Source organism: Chiloscyllium punctatum, chromosome 33, assembly GCF_047496795.1.
Source record: "Chiloscyllium punctatum isolate Juve2018m chromosome 33, sChiPun1.3, whole genome shotgun sequence".
Taxonomy (NCBI): Eukaryota; Metazoa; Chordata; class Chondrichthyes; order Orectolobiformes; family Hemiscylliidae; genus Chiloscyllium; species Chiloscyllium punctatum.
In genome coordinates, this window is record NC_092771.1 from 11,476,399 (window position 1) to 11,493,125 (window position 16,727).

Genomic DNA, 16,727 nt, shown 5'->3' on the forward strand with positions numbered 1-16,727 from the left:
CTTCTTGAATCGCTTTAGTCCTTGTGGTTTAGGGCCACCCATTGCTATTAGTGAGGAGTTCCATGATTTTGACCCAGCAACACTGAAGGAACAGCAATATATTTCCAGGTCAGGATGGTGAGTGGCTTAGAGGAAGTAGATTAGATTAGATTAGATTACATTACAGTGTGGAAACAGGCCCTTCAGCCCAACAAGTCCACATTGCCCCGCCGAAGCGCAACCCACCCATACCCCTACATTTACCCCTTACCTAACACTACGGGCAATTTAGCATGGCCAATTCACCTGACCTGCACATTTTTGGAGTGTGGGAGGAAACCCACACAGACACGGGGAGAATGTGCAAACACCACACAGTCAGTCACCTGAGGCGGGAATTGAACCCAGGTCTCTGGCGCTGTGAGGCAGCAGTGCTAACCATTGGCAAGAGGGGATCTTGCCAGGGATGGTCATAGACTTACAGAGCTGTACACTTTGGCCTAACTCATCCATGCTGACCGACTCGTCCTAAATTAATCTAGCCCTGTTTGCCAGCATTTGACCCAAATCCTTCCAAACCCTTCCTATTCAAACCTCCATCTAGATGCCTTTAAAATGTTGTAATTGTACCAGCTTCGCCCACTTCCTCTGGCTGTTCATTCCATACACACATCACCCTCTGCGTGAAAACGCTACCACTTAGGTCCCTTTTAAATCTTTCCCCTCTCACCTTAAACCTCTAGTTTTGGATACCCCTACCCCAGGGAAACGACCTGAGCTATTTACCTTATCGATGCCCGTCATGATTTTATAAACCTCTATAAGGTGCACGCTCAGCTTCTGATACTCCAGGGAAAATATTCACAGCCTATCCAGCTGCCTCCTTATAATTCAAAGCCTCCAGTCTTTGTAGCATCATTGCAAATCATTTTTGTACCCTTTCCAGTTTAATAACATCCTTCCTGCATGCAGGACTCCAAATTCAGACAGGAAAGTCTAGGCTGACCCAGCAAGACCGTGCTGAGGGAGTGCTGCACTGTTGCATTTGCTGTCTTTTCAGCTGAGAACAGGAAACTGTGGTCCTGTCAGTCAGGGGCATGCGACGATCCCATGGCACTTCTTTGAAGAACAGCAGAGAATTTTTCCTCAGTGTCTCAGCCAATATTTATCTGTCAAACCAACATTAGTATGATCAATGATCCAGTCATTATTAATGTTTGTGGGTGTTTTATTTATATTTATTCATTTATGGGACGTGGGCGTAACTGGCTGGGCCCAGCATTTATTGCCTGTCCCTATTTGCCCCTTAAGAAGGAGGGGGGGTGGTGAGCTGCCTTCTTGAACCACTGCAGTCCACCTGCTGTGGCTTGACCCACAATGCCCTTAGGGTAGGAATTCCAGGATCTTGACCCAGTGACAATGAAGGAATGGCGATATATTTCCGAGTCAGGATGGCAAGTGGCTTGGAGGGGAACTTGAAGGTGGTGGTGTTCCCATGTATCTGCCGCCCTTGTCCTTCTAGATGGAAGTGGTCATGGGTTTGGAAGGCACTAATGAACCTTGGTGAATTTCTGCAATGCATGTTGTAGATATTACACACTGCCACTATTAAGCATCGGTGGTGGAGGGAGTGGATGGATGCGGTGCCAATCTAGCAGGCTGCTTTGTCCTGGATGGTGTCTAGCATCTTGAGAGCTGTAGGAGCTGCACCCATCCAGGCAAGTGGGGAGTATTCCATCACGCTCCTAACTTGCTGTGCGTAATTTGACTGCAGGGTGTCCTAAAGTACTTCTTTGGTTGCAAAGCATTATGGGACATTCTGAGTGGTAAATGGTGCCATGGAAATGTAACTCTTCTTTTTCTCTGGTTTCCATCACCAGTCTGTGCCAAAGGCATACCTTTGCAAGTGAGAAAACAGTACTGAATGCTATTTCACAATGTTAAACAATGGTGAGGCTCAAAGACGTCTGTGAATGGTGGTTCGGTGTAGACAGAGCTTATTTTAAGCAGCTTGATTTTTTTTTGACCTTGGGGCTAAAGAACGGCAGCTGCCATTTTGTGATTCCAATTACTGTAATTTTCTGTTTGCCTTTTCTCCCTGTGTTACTGTCATTGTAGCGCTGATGGTATTTGTCAAGGTAAATTGGATTGATTTGGTTAAAGTCATGAAACAAATAGGCTGCAAACGCAGTCAATTGACAAAATATTAAGGCAGCATGATTTGGAATGGCCCAGTGATCCGTGATTTATTTAATGTCTCTTAAAGGAGATGTGACAGTATGCAAACAAGATGCAAATACAATTACCGCTCGGAGATAGGAATACACATGAGCACATTTTCCTATATTCTCAGCTGAGGGGAGACTATGTCCTGTCTGGAAATGTAACTCATATGTGTGTAATACTCTAACCTTAATTTGCTGCTCTAACTGCAGCCAGGAACATGACCTGTTGTCTTTCTTTCTTTTAAAAAAAACATAATTTTCACTTCTCTTTCCCAGCTTTAATTCCTTCTCTCTCTGTCTGTCTCTCCTGAAGGATAATCTAGGAAACCTTCAGAATGACACAAACCGGTCCAGCTCATCAACTATACATGAAAATGGAGCAATTGTACAACCCGTTCACTAATTTCCTGCTTTCCTTTCCCCTGATTTTCCTTTTGTTCACAATCTCGTGTCTTGCCTCAGTGGCCATTTCTCAGGGTTGAGCTTTGACAGTGAGAGATAGCAAGCTGCTGACTGCACAAGGCTTTGGAGCTGAACCCAAGCCTGTTCGTGCCTAATGTACAGCTACACAGACAGCCGTGGACTTTCAGAAGCCTACACACAAAGACGGACACAATCACATGCATTCACCCACTGGCACACACACGCAGGGTCACACGTGTACGCACACAGACAGACTCAAAGATGCAGATGCAGACAGCCACACACATGGCACCCAGATGGGTGGATACGCACACAGAATTACACATGCGGTGAAGATACACACACACACACACAACGCACACACACCTGCTACACATGCACATTCTCCCAGACAGTCACACACACACAGACGTATCTCCTACATTAGTAGTCACATATAAAGATAATCTCCCAGACAGAGGAACACAGAGTTACTCCTGGCAAACATAGTCTCATGTAAAGATATACACACACGCTGTCAGGCAGACACATAGTCACGCCTTACACACAGTCACACATAAAGGTGTACACTCACATTCACAGCAGCACACACACGTCCTTAGATTCATGTTCATGCACTGAACAGCGGTTTAAGTTTTACTTTCAGAAGCGAGGGCCCTGGCAAAAATGTAACCCAGGAGGGGCTTCTTACCAGCTTTGCGCTGCTGTATACCTGGTTAATTAGCACTGTGTTTAATAGGGTTGTACAAATTGGATGGATGTTTCCTTAGCATTAGCGTTCATGTGGAGAGTAAGGCAGGCTTGAACACACACACAACGAACACAGTCAGAGTGAAAATGGAATCTCCCTCAGACACCAGTTTGGATGTGTTCCATCTGTTGATGGTGTTCAGTCAGCCCTGAGCAATCAGCAGATAGACAGAGCCATCTGACTGGCTAATTTGCCACAGAGCACTTCAATCTTTGTTTCATTAACACTTGGGCAGATTGTATTTTCACACAGATGTCCTTGGAGAGATGAGTTCCTCCTGAGTGGAGAGTTTAGAGCCTTGTTATACAATGCGCCAAGTGTTGCGATAGATGTGTGCACTAATGGTAACTAATAATGAGGGAAAGAGTGGTGTTGCTCAGAGCACTCCAGCATTTGATGAAGTTGCGCACTCATTAGTAAAAGCCTCGCTGGAGGATTTAGATGATGAGGGTTAAGAGGACCAAAACAAAATGTGTTAAACCCAGCAAAACCATCTGAACAGAAAAGAGACGACCATCAGAAATGTGGAACGAAGCAGTGAAAAATATCCCACGGTGCTGTGTGAAAGCAACAAAATCTGCAATCTGAAACAGAGTTGAATAGATTGAAACAATCTGAATAGGGAGAGGTGGCGAAGAGCAAAGTTTGACAGTGCCTTATAAGGGGGGACATGATAGCCTTGCGGTATTATTGCTAGATTATTAACCTGAGACTGAGCTAACGTGCCAGTGGTCCAATTTCAAATCCTGCCATGTGGAATCTAAATTCAATAAAAATCCGGAATTAACAATCTAATGATGACTATGAAATGATTGTTAGGAAAAGCCCATCTAACCCTTTCAGGGAAGGAATTCTGCCATCCTTACTTGGTCTGGCCTACATGTGACACCAAACCCACAAAGTAATGTGGTTGACTCTTAACTGCCCTCTGGGCAATTAGACAATAAATATCCTCCTGCCTTCTCCCCATCACCTTTGATCCCCTTACCAACCAAGAACCTATCTATCTCTGTCTTTAATGCACTCAATGTTTTGGCCTGCACAGCCCTCTGGGGCAATGAGTTCCACAGATTAATCACCTTCTGGCTGAAGAAATTCCTTCTCATCTTAGTTCTAAAGGATAACGATATCCTAATCCCGAGAGTAAAAGAAAGGGGGCAAGTAGACAATTGATGGGAGTAGGTTTCGATGATTATGATTTTGAAAGCTCAAATGCCTGTCTGCCAGTGATAGACGACAGTGTACAGAGAGGCCTTGGAGAGACATTTTCACTAGTAGGAGAGACTGGGACCTGAGGGTACAGCCTCAGAGTGAAGGAACAACCCTTTAGAACTGAGATGAGGAGGAATTTCTTCAGCCAGAGTGTGGAACCCCTTGCCCCAGAAGGCTGTGGAGACCAGATCATTGAATATATTTGAGACAGAGATAGATAGGTTCTTGATTGGTAAGGGGATCAAGGGTTACAGGGAGAAGGCTGGAGGATGGGGTTGCAAAGCATATCAGCCATTATTGAATGGTGGAATGGACTCAATGGGTTGAATGACCTAATTCTACTCCTGTGTCTTATGGAGCACAGGTTTACAAGAGAAGCCAGGATTGGAAGAGCAAATAGATCTTGGAGCATAGTGATGGTGGCAGAGGTGGAAGGGGATGAAATCAGCAATATGTGAGTTGCTTTGGTTTTCCTGGGGACATGAATCAAGGAGAGAGAAAGGCCACCAGCTACGTTAGACTGGCCCAAACTAGAACACAGTTTATCTGGCCTTTTGAGATGGAAACCTTTTGAGTGATTGGACAGAGTTGCTTATTCTGAGGTGTTAGGGAAGGTAAGAGTGAACTGTTTTAAACATGAAGCAGGAAAGTAGTCCTTTTACGTCTATTGGGCTGATGTTTTTCATTCATTCAGGATGTGGGTGTCACCCATTCCTGATTGCCCAGAGAGCAGTTAAGAGTCAACCACAGGGCACGGTGGCACAGTGGTTAGCACTGTTACCTCACAGCGCCAGAGACCCGGGTTCAATTCCTGCCTCAGGCGACTGACTGTGTGGAGTTTGCACATTCTCCCCATGTCTGCGTGGGTTTCCTCCCACAGTCCAAAGATGTGCAGGTCAGGTGAATTAACCATGCTAAATTGCCCATAGTGTTAGGTAAGGGTAAGTGTCGGGGTATGGGTGGGTTGCGCTTTGGCGGGTCGGTGTGGACTTGTTGGGCTGAAGGGCCTGTTTCCACACTGTAATTTAATCTAATCTAATCTAAACTGTTGAGATTGTACACATTGCTGTGGGTCTGGAGTCACATGTGGTCTAGACTAGACCAGGTAAGGATGGCAGTTTCCTTCCCTAAAGGAAACTTAGTGAAACATATGAGTTATCCCCCAACAATAGTCATCATTAAACTCTTAATTCCACATTTTTAATTGAACTTAAATTACACTTACTGCCACAGCAGGATTCCAATCCAGGTCCCCAGAATGTGACCTGGCTCTCTGGATTAACAAGATTAGAGCGGTGCTGGAAAAGCACAGCAGGTCAGGCAGCATCCGAGGAGCAGAAAAATCACTTCGGGCAGGAGCCCTTCATCAGGAATCCCTCATTCCTGATGAAAGTCTCCTGTCCGAAACATCGATTTTCCTGCTCCTCGGATGCTGCCTGACCTGCTGTGCTTTTCCAGCACCTCTTGACTCTGATCTGCAGTCCTCACTTTCCCCTCTCTGGATTAACAGACCATGGTAATACCACTTGGCCATCACTTCCCCACTGATATTACCTCCCCTTGATTGGCTCAAGATTTGATTATTGCCTCCATTGGAGAGGAAATGCCACCTCTGAGATTTGCTGGTGATACACAGAGGAATGACCTCGCAGCGTGGAATGTTACCAGTTTGATTCCTGTTTCAGAATTTACACCCAGGCTTAACCACCCGAGCACAGGTAGGATCAATAGGATTCAGACTCATGTAATCCAACACAGAACACGACACAATGGACTGTTTTTCAGCAAACAAAACTGTGATTGCGCCTTTTGACAGTGTAACCAGTTACAGCGGGATTATCTTGTTGAAAAGGCAATCATTGCAGAGGGTTCCCCACCTGAGCGTACAACAATTCTCATGAATAAGCATTAAAAAAAAATGGGCCAGTGGAATGCTCAAGAAAATGACATTTGGACCATTTTATGGCAACAGAGCTCCCTTCTAACTACTGATTCTGTTCTGCGCATTACAAAATGTCAAACTGGTTTACATTCCAAACAAAATACATTGCCTTGGGTGACATGGTCATGTGTTTTTTTTAACGTCCTTTGGAAGTTTTTGGTTTCTTCCAACGAAAACTCTGGGCTGCATTGAATTATTCAGTCGGCTCGGCTTGGAAGTCCCCAGATGACCCCATTTTATTCTGGTCTTGCTTGAATACCCTTCTGCTGATGAATCTTCCACCTTTGTCTGTAACTGTTTCTTTGTGGCTCCAGGGTGATGACCTAAGTCACCGTTTGTTGAAATTCTGTGTGAGGAGAACCAACTGGAAACCTTTTGAAGCTGTAAATGTCAGCAAGCGCAGAAACAAAATTGATCTGAAGTGAGGCATGATGTTAATGTGTAAGGAAATAGTTGGTTGAAGGAGCCAGCTCTATATTTGGTATCTCGAAATGTGAGTCCAGAGGAGATGGTGGCATAATGGTAATGTCACTGGACCTACTCATTCAGACCCTGGCTAGAGCTCGGCTGGAGTATTGTGTACAGTTCTGGGTGCCCCACTTCAGGAAGGATGTGAATGTATTGGAGAGAGTGCAGAAGAGGTCTACGAGAATGACGCTTTAATTATGAGGCTAGATTGGAGATGTTGGGACTGCTTTTGGAAAGGGGAGCTTTTTCTAACTAGGAGGGGTCCGGACAGAGTCGTTGGGGAGAAACTGATTCCCGCTCATAAAAGGATCGAGAGTCAGAGGGTGCAGCTTTAACAATGCATTGTAAAAGTAGCAAATGCGAGTGAGAAAATGCTCTTTTACAGAGCGAGGGGTTCAGGTGTGGAATACACTGCCTGGAAATGTGGTGGAGGCAGGGTCAGTTGAGGCATTGAACAGGAACATTGGATGGTTATTTAAAGACATAAAGTGTGGGGTAATGGGGGAAAGGCAGGAGATTAGCATTTAGGCAGAATGCTTAGAGAGCTAGTCCAGACATGATGGATTGAATGGCCTTTACCTGCACTGTAATAGTTCAGTGTTTCTATGTTTATTGGCATTATTTACATTATGGTATTATCAAGCTGAAATTATTAACAATTTCAACATGATGTTGTTGCACAATGGAATGTTACAGCATTGATTCACTTGGTGTTAACATTTTTATGAGTCATGATTATATTTGAACAATGACACTAAATAATAGTTATCTACTTATTCACTTAAATATTATTTATTGCCACTTATATTCTGCTTGTCTGTACTTTCTATCTACAAATCCTTACCCACCATAATCACTTCCTGTGCCAACCATTTTTCATTATAAATCTTGATGTTTGCTTCTTGACTGAGACGCCTATATTAGCAGGCCATGCTGTATTTATAACACTGTAACAGTAAAGGCATTCCTGTGCTACTATCTTGTAACTCTTTGGAGCAAAGAAACGCGCTCAGTTAGCTTCCCACCAGTGTTTCCCATCTTGGCTGGTTTCCGATCTAGTAGGGGATCATGGGAGCAATGTTTGCATTAATTGGCTCCATGTTTAATGAAGGACACAGTGCAGTGAAACTTCACTAGGTTCATCCCTAGAATGGGAAGCTGAGTAAATTGGGTCTGTATTCCTTACAGTTTAGAAGAATTGTGAACTGAAAGTGTTTGGCAGGGTGGAATCTGACAGTCTGATTAATACTGGAAACATTGGAGCTCCATGTGGAAGAATCCAAGACAAGTTGGACTAAATAATGCAAACTATTACTGTTTTTTTCAAAATGCAGGGCACCGTCTCAGGATAAGTGGCTAATCATTTGGCACTGAGGTGAGGAGAAATTTCACTCAAAGGGTTGTGAATCCTGTGAATTCTACACCTCAGAGTATGCTGCATCATTAAATATCATTAAGGTTGGGATCGACAGAATGTTGGCATCTTTGGGAACTAAAGAGTTGTGGGGATTGGTCAGAAAAGTTGAGTTGAGGCCATTGAATGGAGCAGACCTACATTCCAGGAACATTAAATAGGAAAGTCTTTCTGGTTCATCCAACGTGTCCTACCCAATTATCACCTCAGTGTGTCATCTTTTATCCACTCCCCACTCCCATTCAAAACCATACAATCTCTGGCGAGAGATGAGAAAACAAATTACAAAACTGAAAGATCATTTCTAGAAACATCAAGGGCAGAGAAAACAGAGTTCTTTCTAAGAATGTATAAAATTCCAACAGGATTAGAGACGGTAAACACAGGAACTGATGTTTCCGGTGACCCTGGGAATCCTTACCTGTCTAAGGATACAGTGTAGGTCATTTAAGGCTGAGATGAGGAAACATTTCTTTACCCAGAGTGGAATTCACTGCCCCTGAAAGCAGTCGAGACCCAAACGTTGAATGTTTTCAAGAGGGAGTTAGGTTTGTTTCTTGAGGCTAAAGGGATCAGTGGGGGGAACACGGGAATGGGGCACTGAGTAGGCCACAATCATGTTGGATAGCAGAGCATGCCTGAAGAGCTGAAAGGCCTACTCTTATTCCTTTTGATTAACCTGTGGAATTTATTGCCACAGGGGCTGTGGAGGCCAAGTCATTGGGTGTATTTAAGACAGAAATGGATTCCTGATTGGTAAGGGGATCAAGGATTACGGAGAGAAGGCAGGAGAATGGGGTTGGGAAACTTATCAGCCATGACTGAATGTTGGAGCAGTCTTGATGGGCTGAATGGCCTAATTCTGCTCCCATGTCTTATGGTTTTATGGTCTATTTTCTATATTTCTATGTTTCCGTGAACTGTTCCACTACCCCTAGACAATCAGAAGTTGGAGATGTGATCACATGGCCCTGAATATTTGATGGAACCTCCCTGCCTATTGCTCACCATCTCCACATCCCGCTTCCGGCACCCCCTCAAAAACCTGATCACAATCTGGTCTTGCTGTTGTGTGAAAGAACCATCGGGCTTACCAATGCCTGGCCTACCCATGACTCCAGACGCACAAGCAATGTGGGTGACTCACAGCTGCCCTCTGAAATGGCCTGAGCCAACCCACTCCATTTGGGGATGAGGAGCAGATGCCCATATCCCACAACAGAATCTGTAAAATAAGATTTAATTGAAGTCAATGCCCGTCGAACCTCTGGAAGAGTGGGGGCCACCATTCACTGGTACAGAACTATATTGAAGCCATCATCATCGTGACTCCACTGATACCCCGTCGCCAATTTAATTGGAACAAGGCTTCCAGCAATTTCTCATGGTTCGCTCACAGAGTGCTGGCACACATCTGTCTGTGCAGTTGGAGCTTTCAGTAATCTCTCCGCAAGCAGCTGACCTTGAGGCTCCAATTATGCGTGTGTATGTGGATTATTATTTTGCTTTCCTGCATGTTCACTCAATACCAACATGTTTCTGGAGATGAAGGTTATTATTAAGTATTTGAGTCATAATTGAGCCTGTCTCTAGGCAGTTTAATGCATTCATCAACAAGCCCTTTATGTAAATGGATAATCAAAGCACTGAAGTCGGCTGTGTTTAGCATTTAAACAGAAAGTTATGAATTTTAGGAACAAATGTGGTTTTGAGTGGATGATGTGCTTGACAGATCAGTGGTCTGTGTCTAAATGGCTCATAGCCATTCTGTATAAGAGACAAAAACAGAAATTACTGGCGAAGCTCAGCAGGTCTGTGGGAAGAAAGCAGAGTTCATGTTTCAAGGCTGGTGACTCTTCATCAGAACAGTTGAGTTTCACCAGGAGTTTCTGTCTTTGTTTCAAATCTCCAGTGTTGGCAATTCTTATTTTATTCTGTGTACCAAGAGCATAGCATTCAGCTCTCTCCCAGACTCGGGATCTGTTCCTAGGCACTGACCAAACTCAATGATCTTGGGTCTGAAGTGGAGTGTCAGCTTAGACACTGTGCTGAAAAAGCTCCCCTGCTTTGTGACAGGAGGCTCCCATGTGAATGAATCATTCCTGTCTGAACATTTCACTGCGTAGCATTGTATACTTTTTGTATCTCAGAACATTGCAGAGATGTCTAAATATGCAACATATTTTAGTTACAAGAGCCTTAAAAGATCTCTGCAATCACAAATTTATCTGCCCCCATGATGACAGCCCAGCCCCCAATAGCTTCTGTCGAGTTTGTTTATTTTGATCTGTGTTCACACCCAGACCTAACCAATCAGTTGCAGTGATCATAGATTGATTGCCAGACTCTTATTATCAAAGACAGAACTATCAAGCAATCACGCAATCCAGTTGGGAAAGGGTCTCAGAGTTTGTTCTCTGCCTTTCTTCACTAGTGAGAGGGAAATCTTGCTGTTTTATAGCAGAGCTCTTCCGTTCCTTCTCGAAATCTCTCAGTTTCTCTATCATGATTGAGACGCTCCTTAAAGCCTACATCTTTCATCAAGCTTTTTGTCACCTGACCTGACTTCTCCTTATGTGGCTAAAGTATTGAATTTTCTTTGCTAAGTGGTCCTGTGAAGCACCTTATGATATTGAAGGTACCAAGGGGAGTTGGTCACATTGTCACTGAGCTAGTAACCCAGAGACATTGAGTGTAGGGGTTGGGAGGTCATGTTGCGGCTTTACAGGACATTGATTAGGCTGCTTTTGGAATATTGAGTGCAATTCTGGTCTCTCTCCTATTAGAAGGATGTTGTTAAACTTGAAAGGTCTGGCAGGTTTGAGCCATAGGGAGCGTCGGAGGCTGAAGGGTGACCTTATACAAGTTTATAAAGTCACAAGAGGCATTGATAGGGTAAATAGCCAAGGTCTTTCCCCCAGGGTGGGGTGTCCAAAGCTAAAGGCTTAAGGTGACAGGAGAAAGATTTAAAAGGAACCTAATGGGGCAATGTTTTCATCCAGAGTTTGATGTGTGTATGGAATGGGCTGTCAGAGGAAGTGGCGGAGGCTGGTACAATTTCAACATTTAAAAGGCATTTGGATGAGTATATGACTTGGAAGGGTCCAACAGTGCACCTTCCCTATGTTTCAGTAACTTTTCTGTTTATGCAGTTTCTTCATATTAGCTTTATCCTAGGCTATTGGTCTAAAAGCTTATTGTGGAGGATCTGGGGTTGTTTTCCTTGGAACACATTGGTTGCAGAGTTAGATCTGACAGAGGTGTTCAGGATTATGATGGATACACATAAAGTAGACAAAAACAAACTTCTGATAATGCAAGGACAGGGGAACATAGATTTAAAATTCTGGGCAACCTGAGGAAGGCTGTTTTTCTGCAATGAATGACATGGAACTTGCTGTCTCCACGGAGGCAGCAAAGACAATGAATAATTTTGAAAGGAAATTGGACTCTGCAGAGTCAGTTCTGAGGAAGGGTCTGTTGACCCGAAACTTGACTCCGATTTCTCTCGACAGGTGCTGCCAGTCCTGCTGAGCTCTTCCAGCAATTTCTGTTTTTTGACTCTGCAGAGAGTTGGAATGGGTTCGAGGGGATGGAGGACCCCCTTCTGTGCCATGATGACCTAGTAACAATGATGGCTGGGATGGGAGTGAAGGGTGTGTGTGAGAGAGAGAGAGAGAGAGAAAGAGCGGTGTGTGTTTTTGTGTGTGTGTGTGTGTTTGAGAGAGAGAGAAGGCAAGAGCGAGAGAGACAGAGAGAGAGGGGATGAGAGAGAGAGAGGGAGAGGTGGGTGAGAGAGAGGGAGAGAGAGAGAGGAGTCGGGGGGGGGTGAGAGAGAGGGGGAAGGTGAGGGGGGAGCGTGTCCAATTCCTAAGGGGGTTTAATGCTGTTCTCCCTGACCCAGGTCTTGGAAACACCCCCACTCGGAAAGACTGAAGTGACGCTGTCTTCCCCAGCGAATGAGGAGCACGTCTCAAGACCTGGCAAGGAATGTATTAGCATAATCCTGCATGGAGCGACGGATGTACCAGCTCGCAGTGATGGCTCAGTGCCTCAACCTTTTGCAACAGCGTGAGTACTGAGCTCTGGTGTTGTCAAACTGAGTGACACAGAATGCATGAATTTCTCTAATAAGCCATGTTGAATAATGGAAGGATGGTGAATGGACCTTTGTGTGGGAGGGCTAAAGTTATTGCTGAACCCACTGCTTCCCTCAGGGAGATCTTGCTGTTTCAGAAATTCTCTGAGCAAAATTCCTGACTTGCATTGCAGTTGCATGAAAGTTAATAGTGGGAACTCGTAATAAATAACTCAAAACAAGATTTGGGTATTTCTGACAAAAAGAGTTGTCAAAAATGTTTCTCTTTCTCTCTCACTCGCTCTCTGCACAACTACAGAGTTGTGGTTTCTGAGTCTTTCTTAAAAAAAGTAGAAGGTAACTGGAGAAAAGACCACATTGTTCCTGTGCGCTGGGATCATCATCGATGAGGTGATATCGTTGCCCAGTAGGGAAGAGTGCACCAGTAATTGAGCCCCACCATTCCACAAGCCATCATGAATGTGGAACTACCCGATGAAACCAGGAAGTGATCGATTTCCCCAATATTCTGTATGCTACTCAGGACAAAAAGAATTCACACCAGGTTTCATCATTAACAGGTTTATTGTAACCAAACTTATTCTTTCCCAATTGGTTGATAAAAATGAATTACTCATTATTGCAATGCAACTTAAGCTATACCCATTTAAAATCCCAAGCATACATTATTTTACAAAGTAATACAAACAATAATAGATGGTTTAACACAAATGTTGTGGGTAGAAAAACGTAGACAGGGAATTCAACAGTTCAAGAGTCCAGGCCACAAGGGTGGAATGAGTTGTTTCTGACAGTTCTTTTGACTTTTTAAAATGATTGCAACGTGATGTAATCTGCAAAGCAATGGTCGAACTTTGATTCAGTAGCTGATCGGCTAGACCTAGGTCTTATTTTTTTGTTTGGACGCTTTCTTCTCAGAGTCCCACATTCTGTATTCTTCACTGGGAGAGAAAGATGATGGGAAATGTTTCTTTTTGCTTCTAGATATCTCTGAGGGCTCTGCAATTGCAGGTCTGTAACAAACTGTAGCTGCTGGATCAATCCAAAGGCGATTGTTAGACAGTCTTTCCTAAACTCAAAAACTCCTGACACTGCTGTTGTAAAATAGCCACCTCATTGCTCCAAAATGTAAACCGATTTTGTGAAGCTAAAGTGAACACCACATCTTGCAGTAGGTCCTCTACTTGCAAATTTTTTTCCTGGTATTTTTAACTATATAGCAATCCAAATTCCATTAACCATATTATGGGCCAGGAGGAAATTAAAGTATGTGGTTGCTTACAGTGATTATGATATTATCATCAATTTTGCTATAAAAGCCCATCGGTTCCAAAAATATCCTTTAGGAAGGAAATAAGCCATTGCTACCTGGTCTGGCTTACATGTGACTCCTGACCCATTGGTGATTACAGATGGTCTTCAGGCCTCATCAATGATGCCCTTCATCCCCTCATTTTTAAACTGTGCACTCTTATTCTTGAATGGACTATCAGTGGAAATAGTTAATATTTTTGACTTTTCCTGTTAATATCTTGAAAACTTATCGTATGATTATTCTTTTCTTGACTCGTTGGATGTGGGTGTCACTGGCTGGGCCCAGCACTTATTGCCTGTCCCTGTTTGCCCCTTAGAGAAGTTGGGGATGAGCTGCCTTCTTGAACCGCTACATGCTGTATACTGCAGGTAGACCCACAATGTCTGCAGAGAGGGAGTTCCACGGTTCTGACCCAGCGACAGCGAAGGAACAGCAGTATATTTCTAAGTCAGGACGGTAACTGGCTTGGAGGGGAACCTGTCAATGATGGTGTTCCCATGTATCCACTGCCCAAGATGTAACTTGAGATGTTACGCATGACCGAGGTGTGGGTCAGGTAACACAGATAAGATACACATTTCATAGAATGATAGAATCCCTACAGTGTGGGAGCAGGCCATTCAGCCTATCGGTTCCACGCTGATCTCTACGAAGGGTATCCCACCCAGACCCAACCCCTACCCTATTCCTTTATCGCAGCTTCAGGTAACAACATGTATTACAATTGTCCTGCTGTGTGCACTGATACAAAATTACAAAGTGAACTAAGTTTCCCTCAGTGTGTCATGCTGCAAGAAGCTTGATTAAATTGGAGATTGAGTCTTTTACAGATATTTTTAATCAGGAATGGTATGATACACCTCTGGAAGAGGTGGTTCTTGAACCCAGGCCTCCAAACCCAGATGTGGAGATGTTGGACTGGGGTGGACAAGGTCAGAAGTCACATGACATCAGGTTATAATCCAACAGGTTTAGAGTCATAGTGTCATAGAATTTTTACAGCATAGAAACAAACCCTTCGGTCTGACTGGTCCATGCCAACCAGATATCCTAAATTAATCTAATCCCATTTGGCCCATATCCTCTAAACCTTCCTATTCATATACCCATCCAGATGCCTTTTAAATATTGTAATTGTACCAGCCTCCACCACTTCCTCTGGCAGCTCATTTCATACACACACTACCCTCTGCATGAAATTCCTCTTAAGTCCAAATTAAACTTTTCTCCTCTCATTTTAAGCCTATCCCCTCTAGTTTTGGATTCACCCACTCCAGGGAAAAGACCTTGTCTATTTATCCTATCCATGCCCCTCATGATTTTATAAACCTCCATCAGGTCACACCTCAGCATCCGACGCTCCAGGGAAAATGGCCCCAGCGTATTCAGCCTCTCCCGATAATTCAAATCCTCCAACCCTGGCAACATCCTGTAAATCTTTTCTTAACCCGTTCAAGTTTCACACCATCTTTCCTATAAGCAGGGAGACCAGAATTGCACACAGTATTCCAGTAGTGGCCTAACCAATGTCCTGTACAGCCACAACATGATCTCCTAACTCCCTAAACTCAATGCACTGATCAGTAAAGGCAAGTGTACCAAACACCTTCCTCACTATCCTATTTACCTGGGACTCCATTTTCAATGAACCTGCACTCCATAGTCTGTTTGATCCGCAACACTCCCAAAGACTTTACCATTAACTGTATAAGTCAGGCCCTGATTTGTTATTTGAATTCACAAGTGTTTGGAGTACTGTGAAGGGTTATGATTTCAAATAAACCTGTTGGGCTGTAATCTGGTGTCATGTGACTTGTGACTTCCTGCTAGCTCAGAGGTGGAGACGCTACCACTGTGCCACTAACGGCCCTGCCAAAACCTCTATACATGCGATGATATGGTGATGACATATTGAGCAAGCTTCTTGAAGGTATGGGCATAAGTTTCCTTTGAATTTTGAAGAGCTGTTCCAATCCTGACGCAGCTCCTTCTAATCAGGGTGGTGTGTGCATGTTCTAAAACAATTCCTTTGTGTTGAAATTACTGTAACATTGGAAGTTGCCTCTGATTTCCACATGGGAAAGCAGTCAATAAGCTGATAAACTATTACAAAATGCAGCCATTCAAAATCTCCCCATTCATAAATCAGACATCTGCATTAATATACAATTACTTTATCACAGCTTGGTATTGTGGTATTGGATGGGTCAGATGGTATTGGCCTCAGTGTTATTAACATGGCTGGGAGCTCTGAACATTTCTGGAGAGTGTCAGTGACATGAGGATTTATGCATCGAGTTAGCCTGCATTAACTTGCATTAACTTTCATTAAACTGCAACACAAAAGGATTTCCTGCACCATCCATCTTGATTGAGTAAAACAGAAGGTTGATTGCTGGTGATTAAGTCAAAGTCTGGGATTTGCAGCATTTCGATCTTATTGATGAACATTGGGAGAATGGGGCAAGACCCAAGATGTTGCTCACCACATGGACCCATAAATTAGTCCTGGGTGTCCTCTGTCTCTTTTTTATCCCCAATATTAACCCCACAATCAACACCCTTGTCTTCAGCTTCCGAGCCCTAGCTCAGGGGTCACCAATCTTACCCTCCCCCCGCTATCTCTCCTTCTCTCTCTTTTCACCCCCATCTCTGTCGCTTTCTCTGTCTCTCTCTCTTCAACCCCTCTCTCTCCCTATCTCTGTCTGTCTGTTTCTCTCATCCCTTCTCTATCTCTCTCTATATCTCCCTCACTCTTTTTCTCGTCCCTCTCTCTGTCACTTTGTCTCTCCTTCCTCTCTCTCTTCCCTGTCTCCTCGCCTTTTTTCCCACTCTCTCTCTTTCCTCCTCCAGACCCTCTTCAGCAAATAGTTTTTTAATTGATCATTTTGCTGAGTGT

The 16,727-nt window shown here is 43.9% G+C and overlaps 1 protein-coding gene across 7 annotated transcripts in view; it reads left to right on the plus strand.

Annotated features, from left to right (window-relative positions):
• Positions 1-16,727, plus strand: part of ccdc33 (coiled-coil domain containing 33) — a 272,241-nt gene that overhangs the window by 47,154 nt on the left and 208,360 nt on the right. For all 7 annotated transcript variants that reach the window (XM_072552976.1, XM_072552975.1, XM_072552972.1 and 4 more), the window contains one exon: positions 12,319-12,485. In XM_072552976.1, the coding sequence (XP_072409077.1) occupies positions 12,319-12,485 (167 nt within the window). The remainder of the gene's footprint in view (positions 1-12,318; positions 12,486-16,727) is intronic.